At 67.3% G+C, this 27,362-nt stretch overlaps 1 protein-coding gene across 1 annotated transcript; it reads right to left on the bottom strand.

Annotated features, from left to right (window-relative positions):
- Positions 1–5,156: 5,156 nt before the first annotated feature.
- PWWP2B (PWWP domain containing 2B) lies at positions 5,157–25,777 on the bottom strand. Its single transcript, XM_068961751.1, has 3 exons — positions 25,653–25,777; positions 15,998–17,569; positions 5,157–5,375 (listed from the first exon to the last, which is right to left on the bottom strand). Exons 1-2 carry the CDS (start codon positions 25,775–25,777, stop codon positions 16,015–16,017), a joined length of 1,680 nt encoding a protein of 559 aa, XP_068817852.1. The 3' UTR covers positions 5,157–5,375; positions 15,998–16,014.
- Between the last annotated feature and the right edge of the window lie 1,585 nt (positions 25,778–27,362).

The following is a 27,362-nucleotide window of genomic DNA, read 5'->3' as shown; positions in this document are numbered from 1 at the left end:
TCTACCCACCAAAAATGCTGGGTCAGCCGGCGCCCTGACCTTGGGCTGCTGGCCTCCACACTGTTAGGAGTATTAGTGAGCGTCCCTGGGACTCTGTAAGGCAGCCTGAGCCAACCGGGGCTCCCCATCCCTGCCCCACCCCACCTGCACCCCGGGAAAGGGAGGGGCCTGTCCACTTGCTCAGGCTTTACTGAAGCACGCCTCTGAACAGTGAAGCCTGAGCTCCACGCCTCTTGGGGCTCCCGGGCCCTGGGCCCCCGCCCTCAGCCGAACCAGGAAGGAAGGAGCCTCTGGGCTCTGCCTCCCTGTGCCCGGCCAGTCGTAAAAGCACGGGGTCAAGGGCACTGGCCGCTGCCCAAGGCCTCTGATGTCCGAAGTGAAAGGCAGTCCTGGCATCAAGCGGAGCTAAAAATACACCAGCCTGCAGGACGCCTCCCGGGGGCGGGGCAGGAAGCGAGGCCCTGGGGACCGTAATGCTGGCTGGCTTGGGGCTGGCCAGGCCACAGCGAAGGGTCCGCTGCGGCGCCTCCAGCCTGAGGCTGGGAAAGGGGCTGCCGCAGCCCACCCCAGCCCAACCCCTGCCTTCCCCTGGGGACTGAGGGGCTCCAGCCTGGGAGTGTCCTCAGGTTCTGGGGGTGCTGCATAGGAACGAACAAGCCCCCCAGCAGACAATGGTCACTCAGGCCAGGGAAGGGCCCCACTGGCCAGCAGGGCGGCTGTGCCCCTTGATTTCCGCCTCCCTCGCACGTCCTCCAGCTTCACTCCTCACACAGCCTGGTGATGGCCAGGGCAGAGCCCAGCTCCCTGCCCCACGGGAGGCCATGGGTGCTGGGGGCCCCTGCGTGACAGGGTCCAGCAGAGGCTGCCTTTAGTTCCGGCCGGAGACCACTGACTGCTCTGCACAGCGTCTTGGAGCGTGGAGATGCCTGCCGGACACACCCCAGGCCCAAAGCAGGAAGTGGGCGGGGTTGGGGGGAGCCCTGGGGCAGGGAGGGTGGAAGGGGGGTCGGGCAGAGCCTCCTGGGTGGCAGGAGGCCAGGAAGGCAGGGCCAGCATCTGCTAATGCCCAGGAGAGTCACGCAGGGAGACACACAGCAGGCCCATGGGGGCGGGAGGCTGCAGGAGATTCTTCTCTGCTTTTCTGTATTTTACTAACTCTCTGCCACCAAAGAGGCTATTTTGTAATCAGAAGAAAAGCTTTGCAGAAAAGGAAGGGCTCCTGGTGCGGCAGGGGGACCACACCACAGTGGAAGGGTCTTCAGCCCCGTCGACAGGGCTCAAGGACCCCCTGGGGTGCCCCAGCCCCTGCCGCCCCAGCTGCGAGATGTGGCCGCTTGTGGCGACTGGCAGGCCCACAGTGAGGACTCCAGAAAGGTTTGCTCTGCCCCTCACACCGCCCCCCCAGCCCAACAACAGCCTGGCGGGTGGCATGAGGGGGGCCTGTGTAGTGTGCTTTATGGGCAGTTGAGTCCAGAGGCCCATGGGGAGGGGGCACAGGGACTGAGGGGGCACAGACGTTGGTCATCCCAGGGATCCCACCACCCCAGATGCCCGGGCAGGCCCCACCGGGAAGCCCAGGCCTGCTTAGGGTCTGTGCCTGTGTCCAGAATCACACTGCCCTGCTCAGCCAGGTCACAGACCCTGTGAGGCTCCAAGGGCTGGAGAAGATGTCGGCCTCCCTGGTGGGAGGTGGGGCGAGGGGAGGCTGCTCCCCTAGAGGACCTTCAAGGACCTGAAGGCTCCCTTCAGCATCCCCATGGCCTAGCAATGCAGCCGCGGGGCCTCGGTGCCCCCACCTGAAGGATGGGGTCACCGTGGTTTTTCCACCCCCAGGTCGCCATGGAAACAAGGAGTGTGGCACCATGAGGGGAGGACCAGGGGAGTCTGCCCGGCTTCCTGACCTCTGGCCAGCCTGCAAAGGGGCCCGTGGAGGCCCACTCAGCAACTTCTCCATCTGACGGCTCCTTTCTACCCCAGGGAAGCCCCCCAGCCCCCAGCCCCACCTCCACTGGCTCCACCACATGCCCTCCCTCTAGGACACCGAGTGTGCAGACGCACGCCATCAGGCCAGGGTGTTGGGGGCCAGGCCACCACGGGCCGGGTCCTGTCTCTCTACTTTTCTTCTCCTTGAGGTGTGTCCAGCCCAGAAATGCCCACACTTAGGGAGACCCCAGACCCCAGGCTCAGGAGCGCCTGTGGGCCCGCCCCTGGTGTTAGGGCCCCGGTGTGGGCTCCTTAGCTGCTCTGGCTTCTGAAGGCCGTGGGTTAGGGGCTGGGGACTAAGGGCTTGAGGATGGAGGAGGGGGCCAAGATGGGCCATCCGGCCGGAAGACCTCGAGCGGGCAGTGAGGAGGAGGCAGACGCCTGCACCCCCGGCACAGCCTAGAGGAGGTGTGAGCCCCCCCCTTTGGAGGAACGGGGCTGGGTGGGGCGGGGGGACAGCTGAGCTCGTCCCCGCACACTTGTCCCCTCTCCCCCTCCCGTCCTCCCCGGCCACCACCTCCGCAGCAAAGTGCTGGCCTGCACCTCCCTCCCAGGGGAGCGGGGTGGCTGTGGGCAAGCTGGCTGCTGGGGGCCCTGAGGGACCGTGGGGCTGGAGGTCGAAAGGGCCGGGGGCTCCCTCCCTCGGGGGGTGGCCCAGCCCCAGGAAGTCACACACCGGGCCTGGCTGGCTCCTGGGGCCACACTCACCGCCCACCAGTTCCCTTAAAGGCCAGATGTCAGCGCCTTGTCCATAGGGGAGGCCCGGCCGGCTGGTCCTCAGAGCAAACCAGCTCCTGCGAGGGGTCCGTGGGAAGCTGGACCCGGAGCCAGAAGGGCCCCCAGGGGCTCCCTCGGGCCCCTGCCCAACCGTTCCTGCTCCAGGGAGCCTTCTTCACCCACCCCAGCAAGGGAGCCCTCCCCGGGGACGGCTCCCCCGGGGGTCCCCCCCAGGAGGCCCACTCACTTGCTGCAGCCACTGTGCCCAGCCTTCCGGGGGTGTGGCCGGTAAGGGACGGAGCTCAGGGTCTGACGTCACTGGGGGCACCCCAGATACTGTGAGGGGTGGCTCTTGGTGTGGGTCCTGACTCTCGGCTCCTGGAAGGACTGGCACACGGGTGGGCGTGGTGCGGCACCATGAAATCAAACCCATGAGAAAACAGGATTAATTTGCTGCTTAAAGAAACAGTTGCAAAGTTTTTCTTTTAAAAACAACAACAAGCAGCTGCCTTCCCTTTCGATCAGAACCGCGGTCGGTCCCTGCACGCCCAGGGATGGTGCGCCCCCGCGGCGGTGGGGGGACAAAGGTGTGGGCAGGAACAGCCAGGACCAGCTCCCCGTCAGTCCCCGGGCCCAGCGGCCCTCCTGGGGCATCAGGGTAGCGGCCCTGTCCTGGGTGCCCTGAGCTTCTGGGCAGGGGGTGGCGGGAGGGGGCCCTCACGGCCACGGGCATGGAGAGACCCCAGCCTAAGGCAGGCGAGCCCTGAGCAGGACCAGGGACATCAGGTCATCAGGAGCAGGATGGCCGAGGGACCCGGAGCCCCTCGGCCTGAGGGTCATCTCAGGGCCGGGCTGCAGTCTGCCGGAGCCCAGCGCCCTCTGGAGTCCACCTGGGCTGGTCCAGGGATGAGTCCAGGGCCGGGGGCTGCCTGTGTCCTCTTCCCTGACCAAGGGGGTGCAGACCCCCACTGCTGGCGGCCACGCCCGCTCTTGACCTCGGGGGCTGGTCCCGCTGCTCTGGCCTGCAGGGATGTGGTGAGACCCAGCTAGGTGGTCAGGAGTGCCCAGGCCAGGCTGCACGTGGCTGCCCGTCTCGGGACTGGGGTCCCGGGCACTCTGGTCTGAGGCGTGTGTCTCTCCAAGGAGCCTGGGTTGCAAAGAGCACCTGGTTCTGTCTCTGCCTCGGCCGGCACTCCCTCCTCCAGTCTATGTCTCTCCCCCGGGTGGGCACCCACGGGGGCCCTCCAGGACCGAGGCCTCCAAGCTGGGCTTGAAGTGGGCGACTACCCCAGGCAGCCATGACTGCAGAGGGTCTGGGCGGCCCTCCAGGGGCCCTGCCCCGAGTTGTGGCCTGGGCTTCGCTGGGCCCCAGAGCAGGGGCCGGAAGGGGGCTCCCCAGGGAGGTGGGGCAGGTGAGGAGAGGACCAGCTCCCCTTCCTCCAAAGCAGGCCCTCTGCCCCCCGGGATCCACGCAAGGCTCCCCTCCTGCCATGGACCCTGGGGGGCAGGCTCTTGGGGTAGAAAGGCCTTGACCGGAACAGCTCCCCTGGGGGGTTGACTGGTGAGACTTTGAGAGAAGGGCTCTGCTGCTCCGCACGCAAAGGTCAAGCGCAGACCCCCAGGCCCCCAGAAAATGGAGGCCCACCCCTCTTCTGTCCTGGAGAGGGCCTCCCAGCCTGGCCCGGAGTAGCCCTGCTGTGTGTGTGGGGTGGGGGTCATACCGCAAAGGTCCTAGTAAAGCCAGGAGCAGACAGAGGCCCACCGTCCACTCTGGGATGTCACTCAGCGCCACAGGAGCAAACCAGGAAACCAGGGGGAGAGCTTTCACAGGGAAAAACCGGAGCAAAGTTCTCTACCTCCTGAGTTGTCGCTTCCCCCCAAAAAACGTCGTGCGGTCAGAAAGTCCTGGGCAGGCCAGGAGAGGCTGGGCCGAGACCCCCAAGAGGAGGGGTGCTCCCCGCAGAGCAGGGGCCCGGCCCCCAGGGAAGAAGGGACGTGACCTCAGAGCCGCCAGTATCCGAGGGGTCGGTGGCCCCCGTGGGGGCACACAGCTCAGGCCTGCCGGAGCCAGGGCACTTCTGCTCACGTCTCTTTATTCTCCTGCATTTAAACCAAGCGCAGAGCTGACTTTATCTTCTTTTCTGTCTTTAAAGTGACAAAAAGGGGAATGGAACCGACTCTTACAAACGACAGGTGAGGTGTTTATTCTTTTCACGTTGCGGTCTGACCGCAGAGCGGCAGCCGGGGACGGGCAGGGGCCGTGCGCCCGGCGTGACGGGAGCCCCGGGCAGGTCAGGGTTTGCGGCGGGCGGCGGCAGCCCACCACGTGCAGCTGCTCGCGCCCAGGCCGGCAGGGAGGTGCCAGGCACTCTCCCCTGGCGGGGCTGCCCTCCCTGCTGGACTCTGGCCTTTGAGGGACCAGAAAAGCTTGAGTCTGTGTGGTGGGAATAAATACATTTGGCTAAGAGGAGCCGCTGTGCGCCTGGTGGGGGTCAGTCCTCACGGGCAGACCCACCGGCTCCCTGCAGAGGTCCGGAACTGGCTGACCCCAGGGCCGGGTCTCCGCATACAGCCAACCAGAAGGCTCGCCGCATCCTCGGGTGGGGCGGGGGTGTGAAGGACGCCCGCGTAGTCAGGAGCTGCGGGAAGACAGACCTTCCCTCAGCGTTGGTGACCTGGGGGAAGGAAGAGAGGGACGGAGGAACTCATGTCAGCATCCAGGGCAAGGGGCAGACCAGCGCCAGGCCAGAGTGCCCTCCCTGAGTGCTCCTGGGCCTGACCCTCGGCCTCCGTGGGCCTCAGGGGCCCCCACCCCCAGCTCCCACCAGCCCAGGTGTCCTGCCTCCCATGGTGTCCTGCCCCCTCTCCTGGGGCAGGGCCCTCCACCCCTGCACCTCCAGGGCCCACCCTGCCTGCCTGGGGAAGGGCTGGGATCCTCCGTGGCTCAGGGACCCAGACCACAGGCTGGTCTGGCAGCCCCGGCCGTGGGCAAGGCTCACGGAGGCTGAAGTGAGGCCGGCCACTCTGGAACCTTCCAGCCACTTGGGGCTGGGCTTTCGGGGAGCTGATGGCTGGGCGCCTGGCCCAGAAGGCCCCAGTGTGGGGTGTGATGGGAGCCCCACCCACCAGAGGCACCCTCCTTGCTCAGGAGACCCCCAGGGGCTGAGGGGAACAGACCTTGGACAGGGAAATCCTTTCTCAAGCGGGTGGGGAGCCCAGGCTTCCACCCTGCCTCCTGACGCACCCCCGTCTCCCATCTGACGACCAGGCGGTCGTCGAGCAGGTGAACCTGGCCACAGGGGCAGCGGACACCTCGGCCCAGCGTCTGAGTCAACCCCCCACCAAGGAAAGCAGGGGGCTTGCAGGGAGGGGGCCTCCCGAGTGCAGCAGACGGGGGATAGTGTCCACCAGCGCCCCCGCCCTCCAGCCCTCCAGTCCTCCCGGGAGGCTCCGGGATGGGGCGCAGCCTGGGAGGAGGAGGAGGGCAAGGCCCGGTGTCCAACAGGAACAGGAGGGCCACGCGCCCTGCGGCTGCCCGCCCACGACTCGTTCCTGCACGAGGATGAGAGGCAGGCTGGGCCGGGGCCAGGCACAGACCCTGAGGGCGGGCCGCCTCGGAGAGCCCTGAGACTGCCCGGCTGCAGGAAAGCCTAGCCTGCCCCAGGGAGGGGCCCCGCGGGGTGTGGGGGCCTGGGGCCTGCCACCCCAGCCCAGGCCTCAGGGCCAGGAGCCCCTCGGACACGCCCTCGCAGCTGCCCCTGCCCCCCGGGGCGCCTGCCCCCCGGGGCGTGCAGAATCATGAGACGTGACCGAGTGGCGGTGTCTGACACCACCACGTTTCAGAGGTTTGTTCACAGGATGGTCGTAAACGGAAACAAACGCTCGGCGTCTCCGGAGCGCTGGGGTCTCCACTTCTCTCAGAGCGCTGGGGCCCAGTGATGACACACAAACGGCCCACAGTGAGGGAAACGCAACTCTGCAGAGAACGGAGCTGAAGAGAAATTAAATGTGCCATAATTACCTGTGTGGACTAAGCTGCAATTTTTAATATCAGCACCGAATCTTGATTTAGCCAGAAACTATGCTTGTGTGTGGAGAAGGCAATGGCACCCCACTCCAGTACTCTTGCCTGGAAAATCCCATGGGCGGAGGAGCCTGGTGGGCTGCTGTCTATGGGGTCGGACGTGACTGGAGCGACTTAGCAGCAGCAGTATGCTTGTGTGTATGTGTGGCAGGGGAACGGGGGTTATAAGGTTGCAAAATCTTCCTTTTCCACAGGAAAACTGCCCATAAAGAAGCTTACATTGGGCAGTCATGAAACAAGCAGCAGGACGAGTAGAAACGTGGAGAGAGATCCTGTCATTGCATACTTCACGTCGCTAGTGGGCTTTCAAGCCCTGAATGTAGGTGCCTCTGGGAGGTGGTTCAGCCTCTAAGTTGTGTCCGACTCTCACGACCCCATGGACTATAATAGCCTGCCAGGCTCCTCTGTCCATGGGATTTTCCAGGCAAGAATACTGGGGTGGGTTTGCCATTCCCTTCTCCAGTGGACCTTCCCGACCCAGGGATCAAACCTGGCTCTCCTGCGCTGCCGGCCGGCTCTTTACCGGCTGAACTCCAGGGAAGCCCAGGCAGCGCTGCTTCGGGTGAAATTCAGTCAGGCCTCCTGGCGGCTCGGGGGTGAAGAACCTGCCCGCAGCGCAGGGGACAGGAGTCCCAGCCCGAGTCAGGCCTCCTGGCGGCTCGGGGGTGAAGAACCTGCCCGCCCATGCCCGCAGCGCAGGGGACAGGAGTCCCAGCCCGAGTCCAGGAAGACCCAGAGGCTGTAGAGCAGCCAAGCCCGTGCACCCCGAGCTGGGGGCTGCAGACACTGGGCTCCGCAACAAGAGAAGCCCCAGCAATGAGAGGCCAGCCCAGCACAACCAGAGAAATGTCTGTGCAGCAACAGAGACCCAACACGGCTAACAGTGAACACATAAATTTAAAAAAATTCAGCAAAGAGAGGTGCTCAGGAACAGCTCACTCTACGGTGAACAAGGAACCAAAGCCTTTCTCCATTCCTGTTTAAAATGTAAAACCCGGAAATGGATCTGCACAGAGAAATGCAAATGACTCCACGGTGGCCCGCGTCCCCGAGGGGCAGGCACGACCAGGAGGGAGCCTCCTGCCACTGTCGCTGCTCTCAGCCCAGGCCTGCGAGCAGTGACCCCACTGGCCACACGGCAGCAAAACACACAGACGCTCGCCCGCCCGCAGCCGGTCATCAGGCTGACTTCTCTCCTCCCCACAAGGCTCCAGGGAAGCTCCCGGCCTCAAGCGGCAGCCTGACTCGGGGTCTGCAGGAGGGACCCTGCTCTGCCCCACCCCCGTACCTCCCCACCACCTCAGAGGTGGGTCATAGCATTTATGGGAACAGCCACACTCGGAAACTCCAAGTGCCCCGTTAATGCAACATTTCAGCATTTAAAGGGGCTCAAATCAAAGGCAACCCCACGTCGCTGCAGAGACACCGGATCTGGGGGTGATTCGAATGGCCACAACCCCCTTTGAAGCCATGGCCCTTGTTAGGGAGATGCCCCAACAAGCCTGCGCCCTTTGCGACCAGAGGCCTCTCCCAGCAGGAGGAACACGGATGCGGAGGCCCTGGGGGGTCGGGCCCTGCCTCTCTGTCTGACTCTCCCTGCCTGAGGCAGCCAGTCGGCAGCTCTCGGAAGGCCTCGGGTCGCTTCTCTCACCCCCGCATCCCCGCGGCCGACACCACCACTCTTCAGTAATGGGGTGTTCCCTCTGGGCAGGGTGGTCCCTGTCCCTTCACCAGCCAACCCCCAGAGCCCCCAGGCCCGTTGTCCCGCACCCCACCTAGGCACTGCGGGAGGGGCATACGTTCTCGGCAGGCATCCAGGGAAAAGCTCACCTTCCCGGCTCCCCAGGAGGAAGCCCCCGGGGGGTGACTGTGGACTCATGGATGACGCCTAGGAGGGTGGCCCAGGGCAGCTCGGTGGGCGCATAGCCTTCCACGTCCACGCACAGGGCCTCTGCCACAGCTCCGCCCCGTCCTCGTCACTCAGGAAGGCCTAAGGCACGGCCACTGCCCCTACCCTGCGGAGACCAGCACGGCCTTGGCCGTGGACCCTGAGCACCTGCCTGGCCAGACCCCCGCTTGGTCCCGTGGTCCCTTCAGCCACACGCAGGCTGCACCAGGTCCAGTGAGACCCTGGCCAGGTAACCAGGGAAGGGGCGGGTCCCAGGACGCCAGCTCCCCGGGGCGCAGCCTGGAAGGCTGTGTTTGTTTCCCTGTGGGGACACGCGGAGGGTTGACACGTGGCCCACTTCCCCATCCAGAGACCCAGGCAGCCCTTTCCTCCAGCCAGTGGCCCCTACCTGTCCAGATCTGCCATGGGGACGAGCTGTGGGTGCCCCCAGCTCAGGGTTCTCGACCCAGAGGCACAGTGCAGCCGAAGCCAACTGGCCCAGAGCCTGTCCCCAGGCCCCGCCCTGCCCACGGGAAGCGCCTCCCACTGCCCAGGGTGCTGAGTGGGCGGATACGCCCGGGCACGGCTCTGCCTCCCTGAGGCCAGGGCTGCCTGCTGCACAGGGAAGAGCCTCCCTGGGGACCTGTCTCCCCACTTGCAGGCCAGGGTGCTGCAGCCCAGCGTGCAGGGCGCCAGGAACCCAGCACCGGGCTGGGCAGGGGCGGGCCGTGCAGAGTGCCCAGGCCTCCGTGGGTGTTCCTGCATGCCGGGCAGCGTGTGGGTCTGAGTGTGTAGGAGCTATTTCCTCGAAGGGGAGACCCCAACAGGACCACAAAGAACAGGACCGGGGTGTGAAGAAGCCGTGACCCACAAGGATGTCGGGACAGGGAACCCCGAGGTCTGGGGCCCGTCAGGGTCACGGCCGTGCCCAGAGCACTCAGGATTCCCTCCTTGATGAGGCAGTGGCGGCCAGGGGGCACAGGAAAGGCTGGGCACAGCTGCCTTACCACTCGGAGCCAAGAGACAGTGGGTGGTGCCCCTGTGTGTCCGCTTCCGTCATGAACACAGCAAGCACGGCGGGAAGGCGGCCTGCAGGACGGGGTTGGCCCCGAGGAGCCTGGACCACGCTCAGACTGACCGGGGACCCTCCATAACATGCACCGAATTACAGACACCAACCGGAACGTACAGGAATCTCCAGAGGTGGAAAGAAGGACGGAATCAGTGACTCTAACGGTGTCTGAGGTCATGACGACCCCGGAGCGGGCCCTGTCCCCATGACTTGGGAACAGGACTCCAACGTGTCCCCTGAAGGGCAGACCCCAGGCACCGAAGGCCTGGGGTCCCCCCAGATCCCCACAGCCGAGCTGGTGGCCTCCCTGTCCCAAATGATTCCATGTATGATGCAGTCTGCACGTTAACATTTGGCAAACGTCAGCCTTCACACGGAAGACGACTGTGCTATCATCACTAAGAACCAAGAATTTCAGCACAAGGGGGCAGGGATACAAATAAAGTGGTAAACAAGTGAAAAAAAATCTGAATTAGAAGAGTCCATGTGAAATCACGATCTCTTTGCTCCTGAAAGAAAGTAGCTCCAGGTCTCTGAACTGTGAAGGGTGATTAACAACGTGGGAACAACACAACCCGCAGCCAGCAGCCCTCACCCAGGCAGGACGGCCGGACACCACGACCCAGAGAGGACCCAGGGCCCCTCGGGAAATGGGGGGCCCCGGGCCTAGGCTGGAAATGCCACGGAGACGGAATCCCGTGTCCTGGTGGAGAGCCAGGCCCGCGGCCAGGGACGGCTGTGCTCCCCAGGTGGACTCAGGGGCTGAGGAGCCCACAGTCAGCGATGCGTCAAGGGGCATCGGCCTGGATGAAAGGGGTCAGCCCTGTTTACCACAGGCAACTGGTCAGCTGGAAGGCCTGGGCCCTCATCTGAAGACCGCGTCTGCAGGTGACCACTGTCGCTGCGCGTGGCTAAGGAGCAGATCAGGTCACCAGACAGAAGGGCCTCCCAGAAGGCAGCTGAGACCCTGCCACCCATGGAGGGTCCCACCCGAGTCCCGGGGCACAGCAGTGCAAAGCTCAGGGCCTGGGTCAGCCCCTACCCACGCGCCCAGGGACCTCGGACCCTGGGGGAAAGAGGGACGGGCACTTGGAGCTGTCCGTGGGGGCCCTGGCCCGCTGAGGCTAAGGTACCCGCAGGAGGGGCACTGCTATTCCTGAAGACACAGGCCCTGGAGGCCCTCCCACGGCCCGCAGGGACCCCAGCGCCCCAGAGGAGCGTCTGCACACCCAGGCCCGTGTCCTGTGCTGCCCGGTGCCCACCTGGGAGGCCATGCAGAGGGGCGGGGCCCGGGCCTCGAATCACAGGCCTGAGATTCCTCTGGAACAAAGTAATTACCACTTTTGAAGACAACCTGAGCTCCCTGAAAGCAAGGCGGAAGTCAGCTGAGAAGCGGAGGCACGTTTTTATTCAGAGTTGGAAGCAAGCAACGCCTCTCCCGGAGTTGGTGATGGACAGGGAGGCCTGGTGTGCTGCAGTCCACGGGGTCGCAGAGGGTCGGACACAACTGAGCGACTGGACTGAGCTGAACTGAAAGCCTGTCTGGGACGCTGGGCCTGCAGATACAGCTCTGGAAGGGAGAAGCCCAGGAGGAAGCCGGAGCCTGGGGACAGGATCTGGCCGCCTCCGCCCGCGTGTCACGCCTCCGGCGGGGCGAGGCGGGGTGGCTGCCTGGAGCCAGGCTGCAGGGTTTCCGGGCTGGCTTCCCGGCTGCTGTCTTCAGTTCCCAGGAGAGTGAGGCTGAAAGTGCTGCTGGGGCCCAGCCATGTGCACAGCCTCCCTGTGGGGCAGGGCGCCTCCCTCACCCCGGACCCCCAGCCCAGACGGACGGGGACGCAAGCTGCTCCCGCACCCGCGGGGGCTGCTGAGTGGACAGAGGATGCGGTGGGCGACCGGGGTCCTCCCTGGAGCGGTGGGGAAGGCGTGACAGGTGTGACGAGAGAAGGGCTCTGAGAGAGTGGATGAGGCTGGAGGGGCCTCCCAGGGCCTCGTGGTGAGAGACAGACATGGCTTCCACACAGCGGGGGCCCCCGATAACGAGGCTGCTGGTGTGGCCACGGGCCCGGGGAGCCCGAGCCCCCAGCATTTGCGAGAGACTGGAGGACCCTCCCCGGAGCCCCAGGAAGAGAACCTGGGTTTTGCATTCAGCCTCCAGAGGTTCCTGCATTTCCCACTGGCCTGAGACAGGTCATCTGGGACAGCAGCCTCAGGAAGCCACAGAACCGAGGCTTGCCCCAGGGTGCCCTCCGCTCAGTAAAACCAGGAGTTCCCCAGGGAGGGGCAGCTGAGAGACCCCGAAAGCTCCAGCCTGCAGGAAGCAGCTGCCTGGGGCCTGCCCGGCTGGCGGGGAGGCCTCTGAATTTCCCGCTGGGCTGAGAGACGGGGCACTCACCCCAGGGAGGCGAACGGCTCTGCGGGGCCTTGGCACACCTGGGTGCTGCTCCCACACCCCTGACTGCCCAGGGCCCAGGGTGCGCTCCCAGGGACCCCGCGTCCAGTAGAAGCTCCGTCACGCTTGCCCTGGGTGGGGCCTGTGGGCCAGGCACGGCCCCCACCCCATCTGGGCTCGCCTGCCACCTCCCTGGGGGCCCTGGGCCCGCCCGCCTCTCCACTGGCCTCCCTCCTGGGCTTCCAGAGGCCTCACACCTCTGGTCACTGCTGTCTGCCTCTCCACCACTCCGAGGCCCCCCCACTCCACGGGGCCCCCTCCCCACACCCCCCGCCCCTGCCAGTCCTGAACCACCACTTGGCCCCAACCCTCCTCTGAGGCTAGACCCCGAGCCGCCTCTGCGCTCAGACCCAGGCACGGGGACGCTGACGAGGTGCTGAGGCTGGCGTGGGCGCAGGGGTCCCGGAGCTCTGGGCATGCCCAGCAGCCCCAGCCTGTCCCCCAGGGCCTCTGCCCCTGCTCCCTGTAGCCCCTGACTCCCCGTCCTGGTCTCAACTGTTGTCGTCTGGCACAGCCTCCCCCCACAACACTGCTGCCCACAGCCGGGGCATTTTTCCAACAAAGAACCGTCACCCCCGGCTTATTGTCCCACCGTGGCACCCCTTCTCTGAGGGCAAGGCCACAGCTGGTGGTCTCTCCCTGCCCCCAGGAACAAGTCTGGCTCCCTCCTGCCTCCGATGCCCATCCTCACCCTATTAGCTTCCTGTTCTAATCTTGGCTGAATGTCACCTCCTCCAGGAAGCCTTCCCAGAGCCCCAGTCCCAATCAGCTCCGCCAGGAGGGCCCTTGTCCCGTCTCGGCACATTCCTGTCCGTGATCACACATGAATCTGGGGAGGTGAGTCACAGCCCTCCCCCGGCCGCGAGGGCCGCGGTGACTGCACACTCCATCCGCATCCAGCAGGGCATCTGGTCCTGGCTGAGCCGGTGGGTGTGCGGGTGGGGAGGGAGACCCCACCTGGAAGGTGGGGGGCCCGACCCGCCCTGCCCGGGGGCACCCCCGTCAGTCACACCTGCGGGGCCCTCACCCCGATCAGCAGCCACTAGGAGCTGCCCGGCCCACCCGGTCAGGAGCACCACCCTGCCCCACTGGGGGACGCAGAGGAGCCCGGAATACACAGGCAGACAGGTCGCTCGCTCACCCTCCCCCTGCGGGCACGTGCCGCTGTTAACCCCAAGACAGACGGGAAGCTGGGGCTCAGACGGGGCCACGTCCGCGTGTGCTGGGTGCCCGTTCCCCGCCGAGGCACATGGGGCCGGGGGCAGGACCTGCTGGCCTCCCAAGTGCCCTGGCCGCCGGCGCCTGGGGAGTTCAGGATGCTCACGCGGTCACCCACCTCCCAGTGGAGCCTCCAGCAGCCCTGTGAGGGGGCGGGGCGTCTCGGGGTCGAGGTCTGGGCACCTGTCCCCCCCTCTGCGGGGTTCTCCGGAGTCCAAACCCCACGTTCCTGGCACAACCTCCATCAGCCCCCAGGGACGGCAGGGCCCTGTGCCGGGCTGGGGAGCCACGTGGGGCCGCAGGACTGCCTCTGCTAGCAGGCCTCCCGCCAAGCTCCCAGCCCTGGGCCCACCCTCTGGCACCCCATTCCTGGACACCCCGGCCCTGCCCTCAGCACCCCACAGGGCACCCCACCTGCATCTCACACAGGTTCTGAAGGGACCCCCTGGGCTAGCCCCAGCGCCCTCAGCTCGCCCGGGGAGCCCACCGGGGAATCCACCTTCCCCAGCGAAGGCAGCTTCCTGTTTCCCCTTCAGAGAGCAGGCCGGACAGGCTGCCCTCCAGACACTTGACGCTTGAAAGCAAGTGTGCCCACCGGAAGACCACAGACCCCACTCAAGCGCGAGACCCCAGCTGGCTGACGCCCACAGACCAACCACCTGGCTGGCAGAAACCTCAGTGCAGTCTTTAATCCTCAAGAAACAAAACCCAAAAGCCCATCAAGCAAAACCACTTTGCTTTGGCGCCAAAAGGATTCAGCAACACTCCCCCACACCGTCCCCCCACCCCAAGCTCCCAGAGCCCCAGAAGCCAGGCCCCCGCAGCAGGCAAACCTGTCTGGTGAGATTCCTCCTCTGCCTCCAGATAAACAGAGCGAGCCTGAGCCTAAGGGGTTGCCTTCGCTCTCACGGGGTGTGTGGGTGAGCTGCCCTCCGCCCCAGGCCAGAGACAGGGTGGGCCGGGATGGGAGCGGAAGGGCACGGAGACAGACAGGATCCGAGTGGTCCCCAGGCCAGGGGGATGTGGCCGCAACAGAGAGATGCCAGGGAAACGGGAGGCTGGGCATCGGGGCCTTCTCTGGGCCCCTCCCCACGGGGTGCCCTGACTAGCCACCCTCGCTGGCTTGACGCCCCCACCACAGGGCGGTGCCACGCCCACACACCACACAAAGGCCAGAACTGATGGGGAATGTGCCAGGTTCCTGGGAGGAGTTTGTGCCCAGAGTCCTGGGGGCACTCAGGAGGCACAGGGAATGGGGGGAGGGAGACGAGGCCTCAAGAATCCCAGCAGGCACCTCAGCCCAGACGGGCCCCTCGTCCCTGCTTCTTCAGTCCCGGGACCCGCTGCAGCTGGCCCAGCAGCGAGGCGGCAGCAAGCACTCCCTGAACCCCCTCCCCGGGCACCGGCCAGCCGACCCACCCAGCCCTGAAGGCTGGTGTTGCCCGGGAAGTCAGCACAGACAGGTGGACGAGCTGAAGAGCCAGGCCAGACGAGGTCACCCGAGGGTCCAGAGATGAGGGCGGAGGCCCACATGAAAGACAGACCCCAACTGAGTCAGGGGCGCCAGCCCGAGGCCACGGGGCCAGGAAGGGGCCACGGGCTGCCCTGCACTGGGGACCCCGACGTGCCCACTGTGGTCCACTGAGGCAGCCTGGAGCCTCGGGTGGCCACAGCCTGCCTGGAGCCAGCAGAGGAAGGGGCCGGCCCTTGGACCTGCCGCCGCCCAGGGCCAGGGCTGGGGCATCAGACATTACCAACCCCACCTCCGTGCGTCTCAGGCCCCGGGAGTGCCCACAGCACATGGCTCGGCCCCTCGCTGTTCCCCAACAGCCCGTGAGGCGACGAGACAGGCCACACAGTGACCCACCCCACCTGGGGGCACTCGGCCCCATGGAGGCTCCAGGTGGGGCCACGGCTGGGGCTCCCACAGAGTCCCCCCGGGGGTGGAGACGGAGGCCGTGGCACTGGACGGGGCAGATCCTGGACGCCCTCCAGGAGCCTGGAGCCGCAAGCCCCAGGCACCACACCTCAGCCGATGAATGCGAGTCCCCCTGGCGCCAGGAGAGGGGGGCTGGGCCACAGGCACCACCTCTGGGGGAAGGCAGCGGAGTGACCTTCCTCCCTTCTGCGAAGTCGGACCCTTGGACGCACCCGCCAGCCTGCAGTAGGGGAAGGCCGGGAGGGAGATCACCCCGTCCGTTTGGGAGGGAATGAGAGACAGAGGAAGCCCCTCCTGCGCCCACCCCTGCCACCGGCTCGCCCCTTTCTCCAAAAGGCGAATGGAAGAGCAAGCGGATCTTTCGTGGCCTTTAAAAATGGCCACAAAACACAAACTTGCTCTGTTCTCTGCCCAGGGGGCTGACTCGCCTGCTCTTAAAGCATCTCTTCTGTGACCCGAAACGCTGGGGGGACGTTGCCAGCCAGCAGGACAATCTTCCAGACCACCCGTTTCGGAGCGGTGAGCCAGCCTGGCCAAGGGCATCCCTCACCCCCTGGTTCACCGAGGCCCAGGCTGGAGGCACAGCCCAGCCACGGACGCAGGCTCAGGGTAACTGGAGGGAGGCAGCCCTCCACGCACACACTCACCTGGGTGGGAACCCGGGTTACGTTTCGAACTGGGTTAAGAGCTCCCTTATTTCTGGGGCCACGTGCTGGGCGGCATTGGCAGCCTCTGTGATAGCTTTCCGATACATTCCCTTCTTCTTACGGTTAAATCTCAGTTTGAAAAATTCAGAGAAAGGGGACAGTTTTGAGACAGACAAAAATGACGTAGTTGGAGAACCAAACCACGAGACTTTTGCTTCTTGCCAGGAGGGCTCCCCGTCCTCTTTCTGGCTAAGACTAATGTCCAGGACACGTGCCGGCCACCAAGGGAAGCCGTGAACCTTACCCCACACGATGTCCCCTACGGCCACGGTCCTCCCGTCCTCAGTAACGCACTTGGAGACGCTGTGTGTGTGCAGCCTGACCGTCAGGGGTGGGACCGTGGGCCTCGTGCCCTTGGAGGAAGAGGGCACGCCACCGCCGGGCGAGAGGTCGCAGGCGTCTGGCAACGTCGCGTCCGAGCCGGACGACCTGGACTCGTCCAGGCTGTCGCTCCACGCTAGCTCGCCGGTGCAGCCGCTCCTCCCGGGGCAGGCAGCCAGGAAAGCCAGCCCGGCGTTGTCGGGCCCATGGGCACTCCGGGGACACCCCTTGCAGTCGTCATCCTCGCCAGAGCTCGCGGAGGGCGAGTCCGCCAGCCCGCCGTGGTGGGCGGCGCCGTCGGCCGGGGGCCCTCGGCCCTTGAGTTCCTGCACCAGCTCGGCCCTGTAGACGGGCTCCTGCTCGCCAGCCCCCAGGCGGCGCGGCTTCAGGCGGATCTTGGGGGGCGGCGGGGAGGCCCCGGGGGGCAGGGGCCGCGTCAGCTTCAGCTTGGGGATGGAGGCAGGGGCGCCGGCGGGCGGCCGGTCCCTGGGAGGCTCAGGGTCCGGGCCTCCGGGCGAGGCCGGGGGTGGACAGAAGGGCTCCAGGGAGCCGTGCACGCGGGGGGGGATCTCCACCACCTCCCCGGTGCCCTGGGGCGTGCTGTAGGAGATCTTGATGGCCGGGCTCCGCGGCACCCCCGCCCGCGCCTCCTCCCGCCGCTCGCGCCTGCTCCTCTTGGCGGCGGCCGCGTCGCCTCCTCCGTCGTCCTCGGGCTTGCGGGGCTCCCTGCGCGGCCGGGGGGCGGCGGGGGGCCCGGGGCTGGCCTCCGGGGGGCTCTGGGTGCTTTTGCACTTCTCACACAGCACTTGGCGCGGCCGCAGGCGGATGGGGCTCAGGGCCAGGCGGCCGGGGTCGCGGTTGCGGGACAGGCGCCGGCGGGTCCTCTTGACGCCCCGGGGCGGCGGCTGCGGCACCCACTGCCGGTAGGTGCTCCTCAGCCAGAGCGGGGGCGGGAAGGGGGCGCCTTCGAAGTAGGGCGGGAACGCGGGCAGGCTTCCGGCGGGCAGCGGCGGGACCAGGGGCGGGGGCGGCTCGGGGGGCCCGTCCCCGCCGGCAGGCGCCGGGGGGCCCGTCCCCAGCGGCATGGCCTCCGCGTCTCCCTCCGCGGGGGACGGGCCGTGGCAGCCGTTGACAGGGGCGTCCTGGGCCTGGGTCAGCGGAGCCAACGGGGGCAGGCCGAAGAGGCCGGACCTGGTCGTGGGGAGACAGAAAGGGGCGGTCAGCACAGGGAGGACCCCCGCGCCCAGCCCCCACGTGAGGGGCGGGGGCCCAGCGGGATCTCCTGGCTTTAACAGAGGCACGCCCCCCCCCCCCCCAGCACCCGCCCGGGGCAGCCCAGGAGCAGGCTGCGTGCTCTGAAATCAGGTGCTCAGCATCAAGCCCACGGGCTGACAGGCACTGACCGTCCAGGCCTCCGTTCTGGAACGAGGGGAACTCAGAGCCGCAGACCCGGAGGCCCAGGAAGCAGGCAAACAGGGCCTCCGTTCCTGGACAGGCCTGGCCCAGCCTGTGGGACCCGGCTGCTGGGTGGCCAGTGGCCCCTGCCCACAGGCCTCATCCGCTCACCCCCTCCTCCCTGAGGGAAACACTCCCAGAAGGAAGATCCCAACTGCATCCCCAGGAAGACCTTCAGCCCCAGGAGAGCCCATGGGACCAGGTTCCCCGGGGCAGAGTGTGTCTGGGGGCGGGGGCCACTCACAGCCAGGCCCAGTAAGCCCCGGGCGTGAGAGTCAGCCCGCTCCCCCCCTGAATGCTGCTTTCAGGCGAGGGTACCCCCCCCACAGGCCGCCCGTGCCCCCTATGACCTGGAAGGACCGCCCCTCCCGCCTGGTACCCCCGGCCCCTCCCCTCCGTCCTGCGGGTCCAGAGAAGGCAGGAGGCCGCCCTCCCACAAGGACCCACAGCTAAGGCCAAGCACGCGGCCAGCACCCCAGGGCTCCCCAGAATGGCACGCGCTTGCTTCCAATGGCTTCAGGGCAGCACCCTTCCAGAGCGCTGGCCAGCCGGCCTGCGTGCTGGGGGCGTCTGAAGTCACATCTCATGAAGGAGCCGCTCCTGAAGCAGCAGAACACTGCTCCAAACAACGAGAGCCAAGCCCAAACAGGCTGCACCTCCCCTGGCAGCGATACACAACGGCAAACACACGCGACTCCATTTGTGAGACCGCTTAAGCTAAAAGCTGTTAGTTTTCATTTTCCAGCACAGAACAGACTTTCAGACAAGAGTTTAGAACACTGCGCCTCCGTCTCTCCCTCCCTTGTGCAATTCAATCACAGCAGAAAAGATAAGTGAGCTTTGCTGTTTCACAGCTTCCAAGGGACTTCTGCTTCTACTCTTCCCCAGAAGAACCAAGACTGCTGAGACCGCCTGACCCCCCATGGCAGCTCTGTCTGCACCAGGTGGCCCCGGGCACCTTTGGCTGGAAGGCTCCTCCCCGCCCCCCCAGGGGGTGGGTGCCCAGGGACACAAGGAGGCTGAGAGCCGGGTGCAGGCCACTTGAGAAGCATGGACCACAGAGGCGGGCAAGAGGGCATGCAACAGGGCTGAGGGCAGCAGGCAAAGGCCCATGACCTCCCTGATGGTCCGTCACGGGAGGGGACGTCTGCCATGGGAACACCGTCCAAGTTCTGTTGAATTCAAGATCACCAGTAAACGCCCAGTGCTGCGCGCTGTGCTAAGCCGCTTCAGTCATGTTCAAATCTTTGCAACCCTGTAGACCGTAACCCACCAGGCTCCTCTGTCCATGGGATTCTCCAGGCTAGATTACTGGAGTGGGCTGCCATTCCTGACGCCAGGGGATCTTTCCCACTCAGGGATTGAACCTGAGTCTCTTATCCTGAATTGGCAGGTGGGTTCTTTACTGCTAACGCCACCCAGGAATCACATCAAACTTTATCAAGTCTGAAAGTGAAGTTGCTCAGTTGTGTCTGACTCTTTGTGACCCCATGGACTGTAGCCTGCCAGGCTTTTCTGTCCATGGATTTTCCAGGCAAGAATACTGGAGGGGGCTGCCATTTCCTTCTCCAGGGGACCTTCCTGACCTGGGGATGGAACTCGGGTCTCCCGCTGTGCAGACAGACTACCGTCTGAGCCACCAGGGAGTCCCAGTTCAAAGCCATTCAGGGAACCCTATCTCAGCCCATCTCCCCTGAATCTAGTCTTCATGGGTAGAGCTGCTGCAGGGGGTGGAAGGTTCGCACTTCAGTGCCCAGAGGTCCGGCCTACCAGGGCCCTGGCCTCCTGTCCTCTGCTTGGCTACAGGATGCAGCTCATTCAGCCGGCTCACTGGTGGCCTGTGACCTGTGAGTGTGACTGAGAGAGGAGGGGGTGAGGGTGCAGAAGAGAAAGGTGGGGAGATGGGGGCAGCAGGGCCAGCCAGGGGCAGCATCCAGCCCGGGGCCAGCAGTGGGGACCTGGCCCCTCTGGGGCAGATTCTGCTTGGGGTGGTGGGCAGCCGTGGCGATCTGGCAGTCGATTCCCCCCCCCCGATCCCCCCCCCCCATCCCTCCAGCCCCAGCAGATCAAACCAGGAGGCTGTGGAGGCCATGAGCCCCGCCCTGGGGTGCAGGCCCCTCTGAGCACGGGGCTGCGGCCCGAAGGCGGTGCCTCCCTCCAGACGGTGGGTGGCCGGGGACCGCAGCTGTGGCCGGCACAGCAGGCCCCGTGACTGGGGCACTTCCTTCCCGGAACGGCCTCCAGGCCCTGGCCCCGGCCACACCCACGCCTGCCGGTGGGTAAACAGGGCCGGCAGGACCCTGGCTGCCCAGCCAGGGGCCGTGGGCAAAGCCCCGTCTACAGCCCCGTGAGGCGTCCTGGTCACCATCCCAGCTCTCGCCTGGGACAGGGAGGCTGGGACAGGCCAGGGGGCGGGCAGGGTCTGTGCTTGGCCCCCAGCTCGGCTGCCCTGAGGCGCAGAGATGGCTCCAGCCCAAGCCTCTCTCTCAGGGAAGGACCTCAGCAGCCTGCCCCCACGGGGTGCCTCCTGGATCCCCGGGCACAAGGTGTGGCACCACTGAGGTTTGTGCATGACCGTGGGGCTGGGCCCCTGGCAAGGCTGGGCTATGCCCACATGGGCCTGCACTCAGGGACGGAGGTACGGCTGGCCTGGCAGAGCCCCGCGGCGACAGTGCAGGGCCTGGCAGAAGGTGGGGGGCCTGGGGCCAGAGACACGGTCTGCCAGGCCCTGGGAAAGGACCTGGGCCCCACTGTCCACCCGTTGCTGTGCTGAGGGTCAGAGCCTACTGGGCCCTCCAGGCAGCCGCCCCCGAGGTCAGGAGAAGGAGCTGGGAGGGGAGCCTGGGGGCTGGGGAGACCCACGGGCGGAGCAGGCCCCCCCACACCCGCTTAGACCAGGAAGCCTGAGGGGGCCTGGAGCAAACCGCAGCCCCGAGGACGGACAGGGGGACAGAGCCAAGGTGAGAAAGTGGGAAGTTTGCAAGGGCGGCTTCGGCCATGAGGCTTATCGGGGGTCAGATCCCAGAGCAGGGTAGTTCTGCCCCCAAGGGCACAGGAGACAGAGTGCTCAGGGTCCCCCACTGTCCAGGGGAGGGCACAGCCGCCCGCAGGGGCACGGGGCCTGGCCGGCCGTCCTCGGCCCTTGTCCTGGGCTTCATGTGTGCCTCCGGCTGAGCAACGCCCCCAGGGCCGCCCTGGTCGACCCACGGCCAGGAGGAGCCAGTTGGGCAGCCTGCCAGAGTGCGAGACCCCCCGCACGCCCACCATGGCCTCCCCTCCGCAGGCCTGGGGCCCAGCAGCAGCCTCTGGGCCCAGCCCGGTTCCCCGGACCTTCCTGCCTCATCCTCCCATGGGGAGAGGCCACCCTGGCGTCCTGCAAACAGATGGGAAGACGTGGCTCCTGGAACAGAAGCGCCCCAGGGGCCCACCCCCAGGCCAGGGTCCAGGGTAGCCTCCTGCAGCAGACACCCTGCAATGGACGCCCGTGTAGGCAGAGTCCGCAGCCCCGTGCCCCCAGGCGAGGCCCACCCTTCGGCCGGCTGAGTGCCCCAGTGCTGGTTCAGAAAGCACACAGCAGCTTCTCTCTCCCACAGGCCTGCCAGACAGACGGCCCTCCAGACAGACGGCCTGCCAGACAGACAGCCGGCCGCAGGGCTGGAGCCGGGGCAGGAGAGGGGCGGGCGCTGCGGGAAAGGCGGGCAGACAGCGCCAAGATGCCCTGAGGTCCACCTCTGCTCAGGGAGCCGGGAGACAGGAAGTGCAGCCTGGACTCCAGAGGGGCCCCCAGGGCCACCCAGGGGACCCTGCCCCTTCCCCCAGGGACACCCAGGGGACCCTGCCCCCCTCCCTCAGGGACACCCAGGGGACCCTGCCCCCCTCCCCCAGGGCCACACAAGGGGCCCTGCCCCTCCCCCAGGGACACCCAGGGGACCCTGCCCCCTCCCCCAGGGCCACACAAGGGGCCCTGCCCCTCCCCCAGGGACACCCAGGGGACCCTGCCCCTCCCCCAGGGACACACAGGGGGCCCTGCCCCCCTCCCTCAGGGACACCCAGGGGACCCTGCCCCCCTCCCCCAGGGCCACACAAGGGGCCCTGCCCCTCCCCCAGGGACACCCAGGGGACCCTGCCCCTCCCCCAGGGACACACAGGGGGCCCTGCCCCTCTCCCAGGGACACCCAGGGGACCCTGCCCCTCCCCCAGGGACACCCAGGGGACCCTGCCCCCCTCCCCCAGGGCCACACAAGGGGCCCTGCCCCTCCCCCAGGGACACCCAGGGGACCCTGCCCCCTCCCCCAGGGCCACACAAGGGGCCCTGCCCCTCCCCCAGGGACACCCAGGGGACCCTGCCCCTCCCCCAGGGACACACAGGGGGCCCTGCCCCCCTCCCTCAGGGACACCCAGGGGACCCTGCCCCCCTCCCCCAGGGCCACACAAGGGGCCCTGCCCCTCCCCCAGGGACACCCAGGGGACCCTGCCCCGCCCTGAGGACAGCACCCTAGGGTCTCTGCCCCAGCTGCTCCCAGGGTTTTAGAACCATCAGCATCATCCCAGTGCGACTCAGCTCTGTCCCTCTCACCTCTCCGAGGATGCCCCCAGAAGCCCAAGGCCAGCCGCCTCCGTGCCCCCCCGCCCCCCCTCGCCCGCTCCAGAGATCAGCCATGTGGGCCTGGCCCCTCGGTGAGGCATCTGCCCGCTGGCTGCAGGTCATGCCAGCCAGTGGTGCACTGGGCACCCCCGCCCTCAGCTCCCCGAGGGCAGGGGAAGAGCCAGTGGGGCCTGGGTGGGTGTGCCCAGGATGGAGCAGGGGCGCCCCCCTGCCCAGGGTCCAGCCAGGGCGGGGATTCTTGGCTGGTCTCCAGAGACTGAGTCTCTAGAAGCCTCGGTCGCCGCCCTGCTGAGTGACTGAGTGAGTGATAGTCACTCAGTTGTGTCTGGCTCTTTGGGACCCCGTGGACTGGAGCCCACCAGGCTCCTCTGTCCATGGAATTCTCCAGGCAAGAGTACTGAAGTGGGCTGCCATTTCCTTCACCCCACCCCCCTGGGCGGGTCACAAAGGCCCACACCCCACCTTTCCAGCAGAGGGGCCCAGGAGCCTGCATGGTGGTGGCCTGGGGATTCACACTGGGAAGTTGAAGAAACCCCGGCTCAGAGGTCAAGGCCAGGCCTGACAGGCAGCTGGCCTTCACGCCCCGCCTGGGGACCCCCTCTTGGAGCCTTCGCTGTCTCTGGGCAGCGCCCCATGAGGTCCCTGAGCAGAGGCACACCCCCAAGTCGCCCGTGAAACAACGCCCACAGCCACCTGGGCCCCAGCCTGGACACAGGAGGCCCGGCGGTGCGGCAGGAAACGCGGGGAGCGGGCCCGAGGCTCAGGCTGTCTCCTCGCGTGCTGACCGGGTGTGGACTCAAGAGTCCCCAAAGCCCTGGCTTCAGCCCACACGGCAGCCAGGCAGCAGGTTCAAGGCTGGATGGGGGCACTGGGCACCGAGCGCCTCCCACCTCCCGAGACCTCGGCCTCCGAGGGCACACGTGTATTCGGCTCAGGGCCCACAGCGAGGGGCACCGCCTCCCGAGTGCCCTTAAATTAACACTGGTAGCTGGGCCCCCTGTGAGAACTGCCCATCCCGGAGGATGCCCACGGCTCTGCCCGCGTGCTCCAGCAAGGCTAACATACAGCGGTGAGCGGCCTGCCCCCCACGGGGGCACCGCGGGCACAGTGGCCTGCTGCCCTGACCTGAGCCCGCACCAGCCCGCTGCTTGGGGACTGCAGGCCCCGGGAGGGGGGGTGGTGCCTGCAATCCGAGCCCCCAGCTGCTCTCTCTGCCCGTCAGTACCCACACCCGGGAAGGGGCCTGGCTGGTTGGCCCTGCCCCTGTGGCGTGGGGGGGAGGGGGAGTGCTCCAGGGAAGGCAGGTGGGTGCTGGGGACCCTGAGGCCTGAGGCCAGGCCCCCTCTGCCTGGGACACCCAGCCCAGGCCTCTGGACCCTGCCTGACAAGCTGGCTGTAAACTTGAGCACTGCAACTCATAATATTATGGGAGAAAACCGAGATCAGGATGAAACTGAAGGTGACCGCAGAGGAGAGGTGGGGTAGGCAGGGGCAGGGACAGCTTTGGGGCCAGGCTTCAGACAACTGGGTGGCTGGGAGAGGCCAGGTTAAGCCTCAGACTCTCTGCGGGGACTGGGGGGCCCACTCAAGCCAGAAAGGGGTGCTGCCCAGCTGAGCTGTGCCCACCGAGCCCAGCCCCTGGCTCCGTGGGCGGCTCCGGTTACAGCCTCATGTGGCCGTGGCAGGGCGGACGCCCACACGCCCTACAGCTGCCAGTTCCCATCCTGGGATCCCAGCAGAGCCTGCTTCCTCCACGAGCGGGTGGGGAGCCGTGCAGATCTCTGAACCAGGGCACCCACAGGCCTCAGGGCCCGGAGCCCTGGCTGGAGGCAGAGAGCAAGGGCAGTGAGCCTGCAGCCTCCGCAGACAACCCCCAGCCACGAGTCTACCCTGCAGCCTCCTTTGTCCTGAGTCAGGGAGCCCAGAAAATGGGGGCGGGGGGCGCTGCTCCTGCAAGTGTCCGCTGCCGAGAGGAAAGGCCAGGCAGGGCCGTGCAGGAAGGCTGGAGTGCGGCCTGCCTGACAGGGAAGTGCCGGCCACTGGCGGCAGGGGACCTTGGCCACCCCAGGGCGCGGGCTTGGCCCTCTCAAGGGGCTGTGCCTGCAGCCTGTGGGGGTCACCGGGCCCCACCAAGGGATCTCTGCAGTAGCTGGCTCCGAGCAGGGTGACAAGTCACCTGGGAGGCCATATGTTACATCACGTGACTTGCACATAAATGGCTCTGGCACACCTAATGAGGAGATAATGCCAGCAGGGCGACTGTGGAAAGGTGACGGTCCTCCTGCCACATCTACGCCGCAGGCACAGACCCAGCCTGCACCGAGGGGCGAAGCTGGGCCTCTGCAGAGGGGAGGTGGTTTAGGATAAGGCCCAGCCCGAGCCTCGAGACATTAGCGCCTGATTAATGCCTAATCATTTATCTGCGCGACAGCTCTACCATGTGACACTGTATCCAGGAGACTTTCCCGCTGCAGAGCTCCCTGCCGCCGGCGCACAGGTGCCTCTCGCGTGGACTTGCCCCCGGCCTGCCCGGGGACCCCTCCATCAGTGGCGCCCGGCTCCCGCGGGGCGCCCCCTCGCAGCTCTGCAGCGTGTCTCTTTTCATCCCTGCTCCGCCTGGGGGCTCCGCAACCCCAAACAGTGTTCTCAAATCCTGCCGCCGGACACTCTGTCCTCACCTCAGCCCGGACTGCGCCCGGGAGCCGGAAGAGGCATTTCAGGGCCCGCGGAACCCCCTCTTGTGAGTGACCCCCAGGCAAGTGCGGCAGCGCACGGGCCCCCCCCCCCCACCACACACCAACGGATGACAATTCTGAACAGAGCCGAATTCAACAGTGCGTCTGAACAAAGAAAAGTGCGTTAATTATGGCAGACGTGCGGAGTTAGGAGCCCGGCATCGCGGCGGCTGGCGCGGGGGCTCGGGATCCACGCGCCGCGCCCGGGCTCCAGCCCGGCGCCCCCCGCGGTCCCCCGCCCGGCCGCGCGACCCCCCGCCCGAAAACTCGCGACGACTTTGAGAACCACTTTTGCCCCCCCGAGAGGCGGCCGCGCTCGCGCACCCCGAAACTGGGGCTGGGGAAAACGAAAGCGCGCGGGCGCAACGCCGCCCCGCCCCGGAGCGGGCCCCGGCCTCGGGCCAGCGCGGGGGGAGGGGGGAGGTGTCCCGAGGGGAATCCGGGGGCGCCCCGGGCTCGCGCCCCCGCCCCCGCTCACTTTTTTGTGCAGTCCAGCAAGATCCCGGCGAAGCTGCGCTCGCCGCAGCTCGCGGTGACCAGCAGCGCGCCGTTGACGACCTGCTCCACCCGCACGGGCAGCCGGCAGCCGGCCCGCGGCTCCATGCTCCGCGTCCCGGCCCGGCCCCCGCCCCGCGCCGGGTCAGCCCCGCGCGTGACGCCGCCCGCCGGCCGCCTGACGTCACAAAGCTCCGCTCGGGGCGGCCTCCGCGAGCGGGCCGGGGGCGCGGGGAGGGGCGCGCGGGGCACCGGCGCCCTCAGACGCGCGCCGGGCCGTGCGGCCTCCACACCCGGCGCGGAGACGCACTGCGGAGCCCCACCGAGGGGGCAGGATGGGCCGGGATGGGGCAGGGCCGCGCTCCACCCCCGGCGACGCCGGCCGCGAGCGCCAGCCGAGAAGACCTGAGAGCCGGCGCCGGGAGAACGCCCGGGCCCCGGCCCCAGGGACCCCTCCTCGGCGGCCGGGATCGACCAGGGGCGCCTGCCTGTCTCGGCCCCACGGTGTCGCCCCCTCTCCTCGCCCCGGCCCTCCGTTCTCGAGTCCCCGGGTTCCCCACCTTCGGGTCTGGCGCTCGGGTAGCCACCCGGGCACCGGCGGGGAGGAAGTCTCGGCGGCGCGAGCAGGAAGCCCGGCGGGCCGGCGCGAGGAGGCGCGGGGCACCGAGGGGACACGGCGGCGGCCGCAGCCGCCAGGGGAGCACTTGACGACCCCCGGGTGCTCGGAGCCTCCCCGGGTGACGGGAGGACGCGCGCTCGGCCCCGGGTTGCCTGCCGCGGGCTGAGGGAGGGGGATCTGTCCTCAAGTCTAAGTCGCAAGGCCGCGGGGAGCGGGTTCTGTGCGACCCCCGGTGCGGCCAGGGCGCCACGCGGCCTGGTCACAATGGGAAGGACAGCCTTCCCGAGCGAGAGCGGGGCTCGCCGGCGCGCAAGCCCGGCCGCGGGTGGGGGCATTGTGGGTGCGGCGCGGAGCGGACGCGGGACCCCCGCCCGGGCCCCGCTCCGGCGAGCCTTCAGCCTGGTGCCCGTTCTCGACTTTGCCGAGCACTTGAGCGTCCCGCACGCGGCTCGGGCCCCCGGGCCGCCCCCAGGGCCCGGTCTGTTGCAGTGACCTTGCCCCCAGCGCCGCGCGGCCCGGCCCGGTTCCCTAAGCCGGGATCGCGGCGCTCGACTGGGCACCCGCGACCGGCGGGCGGCTGGTTGTCCTGACGACCCGGACGCCGCCTCTGGCCGGCCCCGCCCCTCCGAGGCGGCCAGGGCCCGCCAGGCTCGGACCTGCGCCGGGGCCGCCACCCCCGGCGCCGCGCGGACAGTGGGGCCGCCGCGGCGCCGCTCGGCTTCGCCCTCGGGCGGCATCGCTGCGCGGGGAGCCGGCTGGGAGGTGTTCGACCTCGCAGCGCCACACCGCCCTGCGTTGTACCGGCTGGGAATCGAGGCCCGGGAGCTAAAGTCTGGCCCCAAGCACCTTCGGGGTGGTCTGAGGCTTGGGTTCCCGGAGACGACTGCCTGCCCCTTCCTTGCCCAGGAGGCCTCGGGCAGTGCCCGCCGCGGCCCCCTCCTCGTGACTGCTCTCCGCACCCCTGGCTTCTGGAGCCTGCTCTCTCCAGAGCTGGGCATGGTTGCTTTGGAGCAGAAAGGCCAGGCAACAGGGACCCCTGCTGGCCCTCGGAGGGGGCCTGACCAGAGGCTGCCC

The sequence above is a fragment of the Capricornis sumatraensis genome, chromosome 23 (assembly GCF_032405125.1).
Source record: "Capricornis sumatraensis isolate serow.1 chromosome 23, serow.2, whole genome shotgun sequence".
NCBI classification, from domain to species: Eukaryota; Metazoa; Chordata; class Mammalia; order Artiodactyla; family Bovidae; genus Capricornis; species Capricornis sumatraensis.
Note: the sequence above shows the minus strand (reverse complement) of the source record. Positions and strands in the feature narration are given on the sequence as shown.

Bases quoted from the DNA above. Each gene is read 5' to 3' on its own strand.
- PWWP2B (XM_068961751.1), bottom strand. From the start codon at position 25,777: ATGGAGCCGCGGGCCGGCTGCCGGCTGCCCGTGCGGGTGGAGCAGGTC. The intron at 17,570-25,652 runs GTGAGCGGGGGC...CCCCACGACCAG, and splicing joins TTGCTGGACTGCACAAAAAA to GTCCGGCCTCTTCGGCCTGC.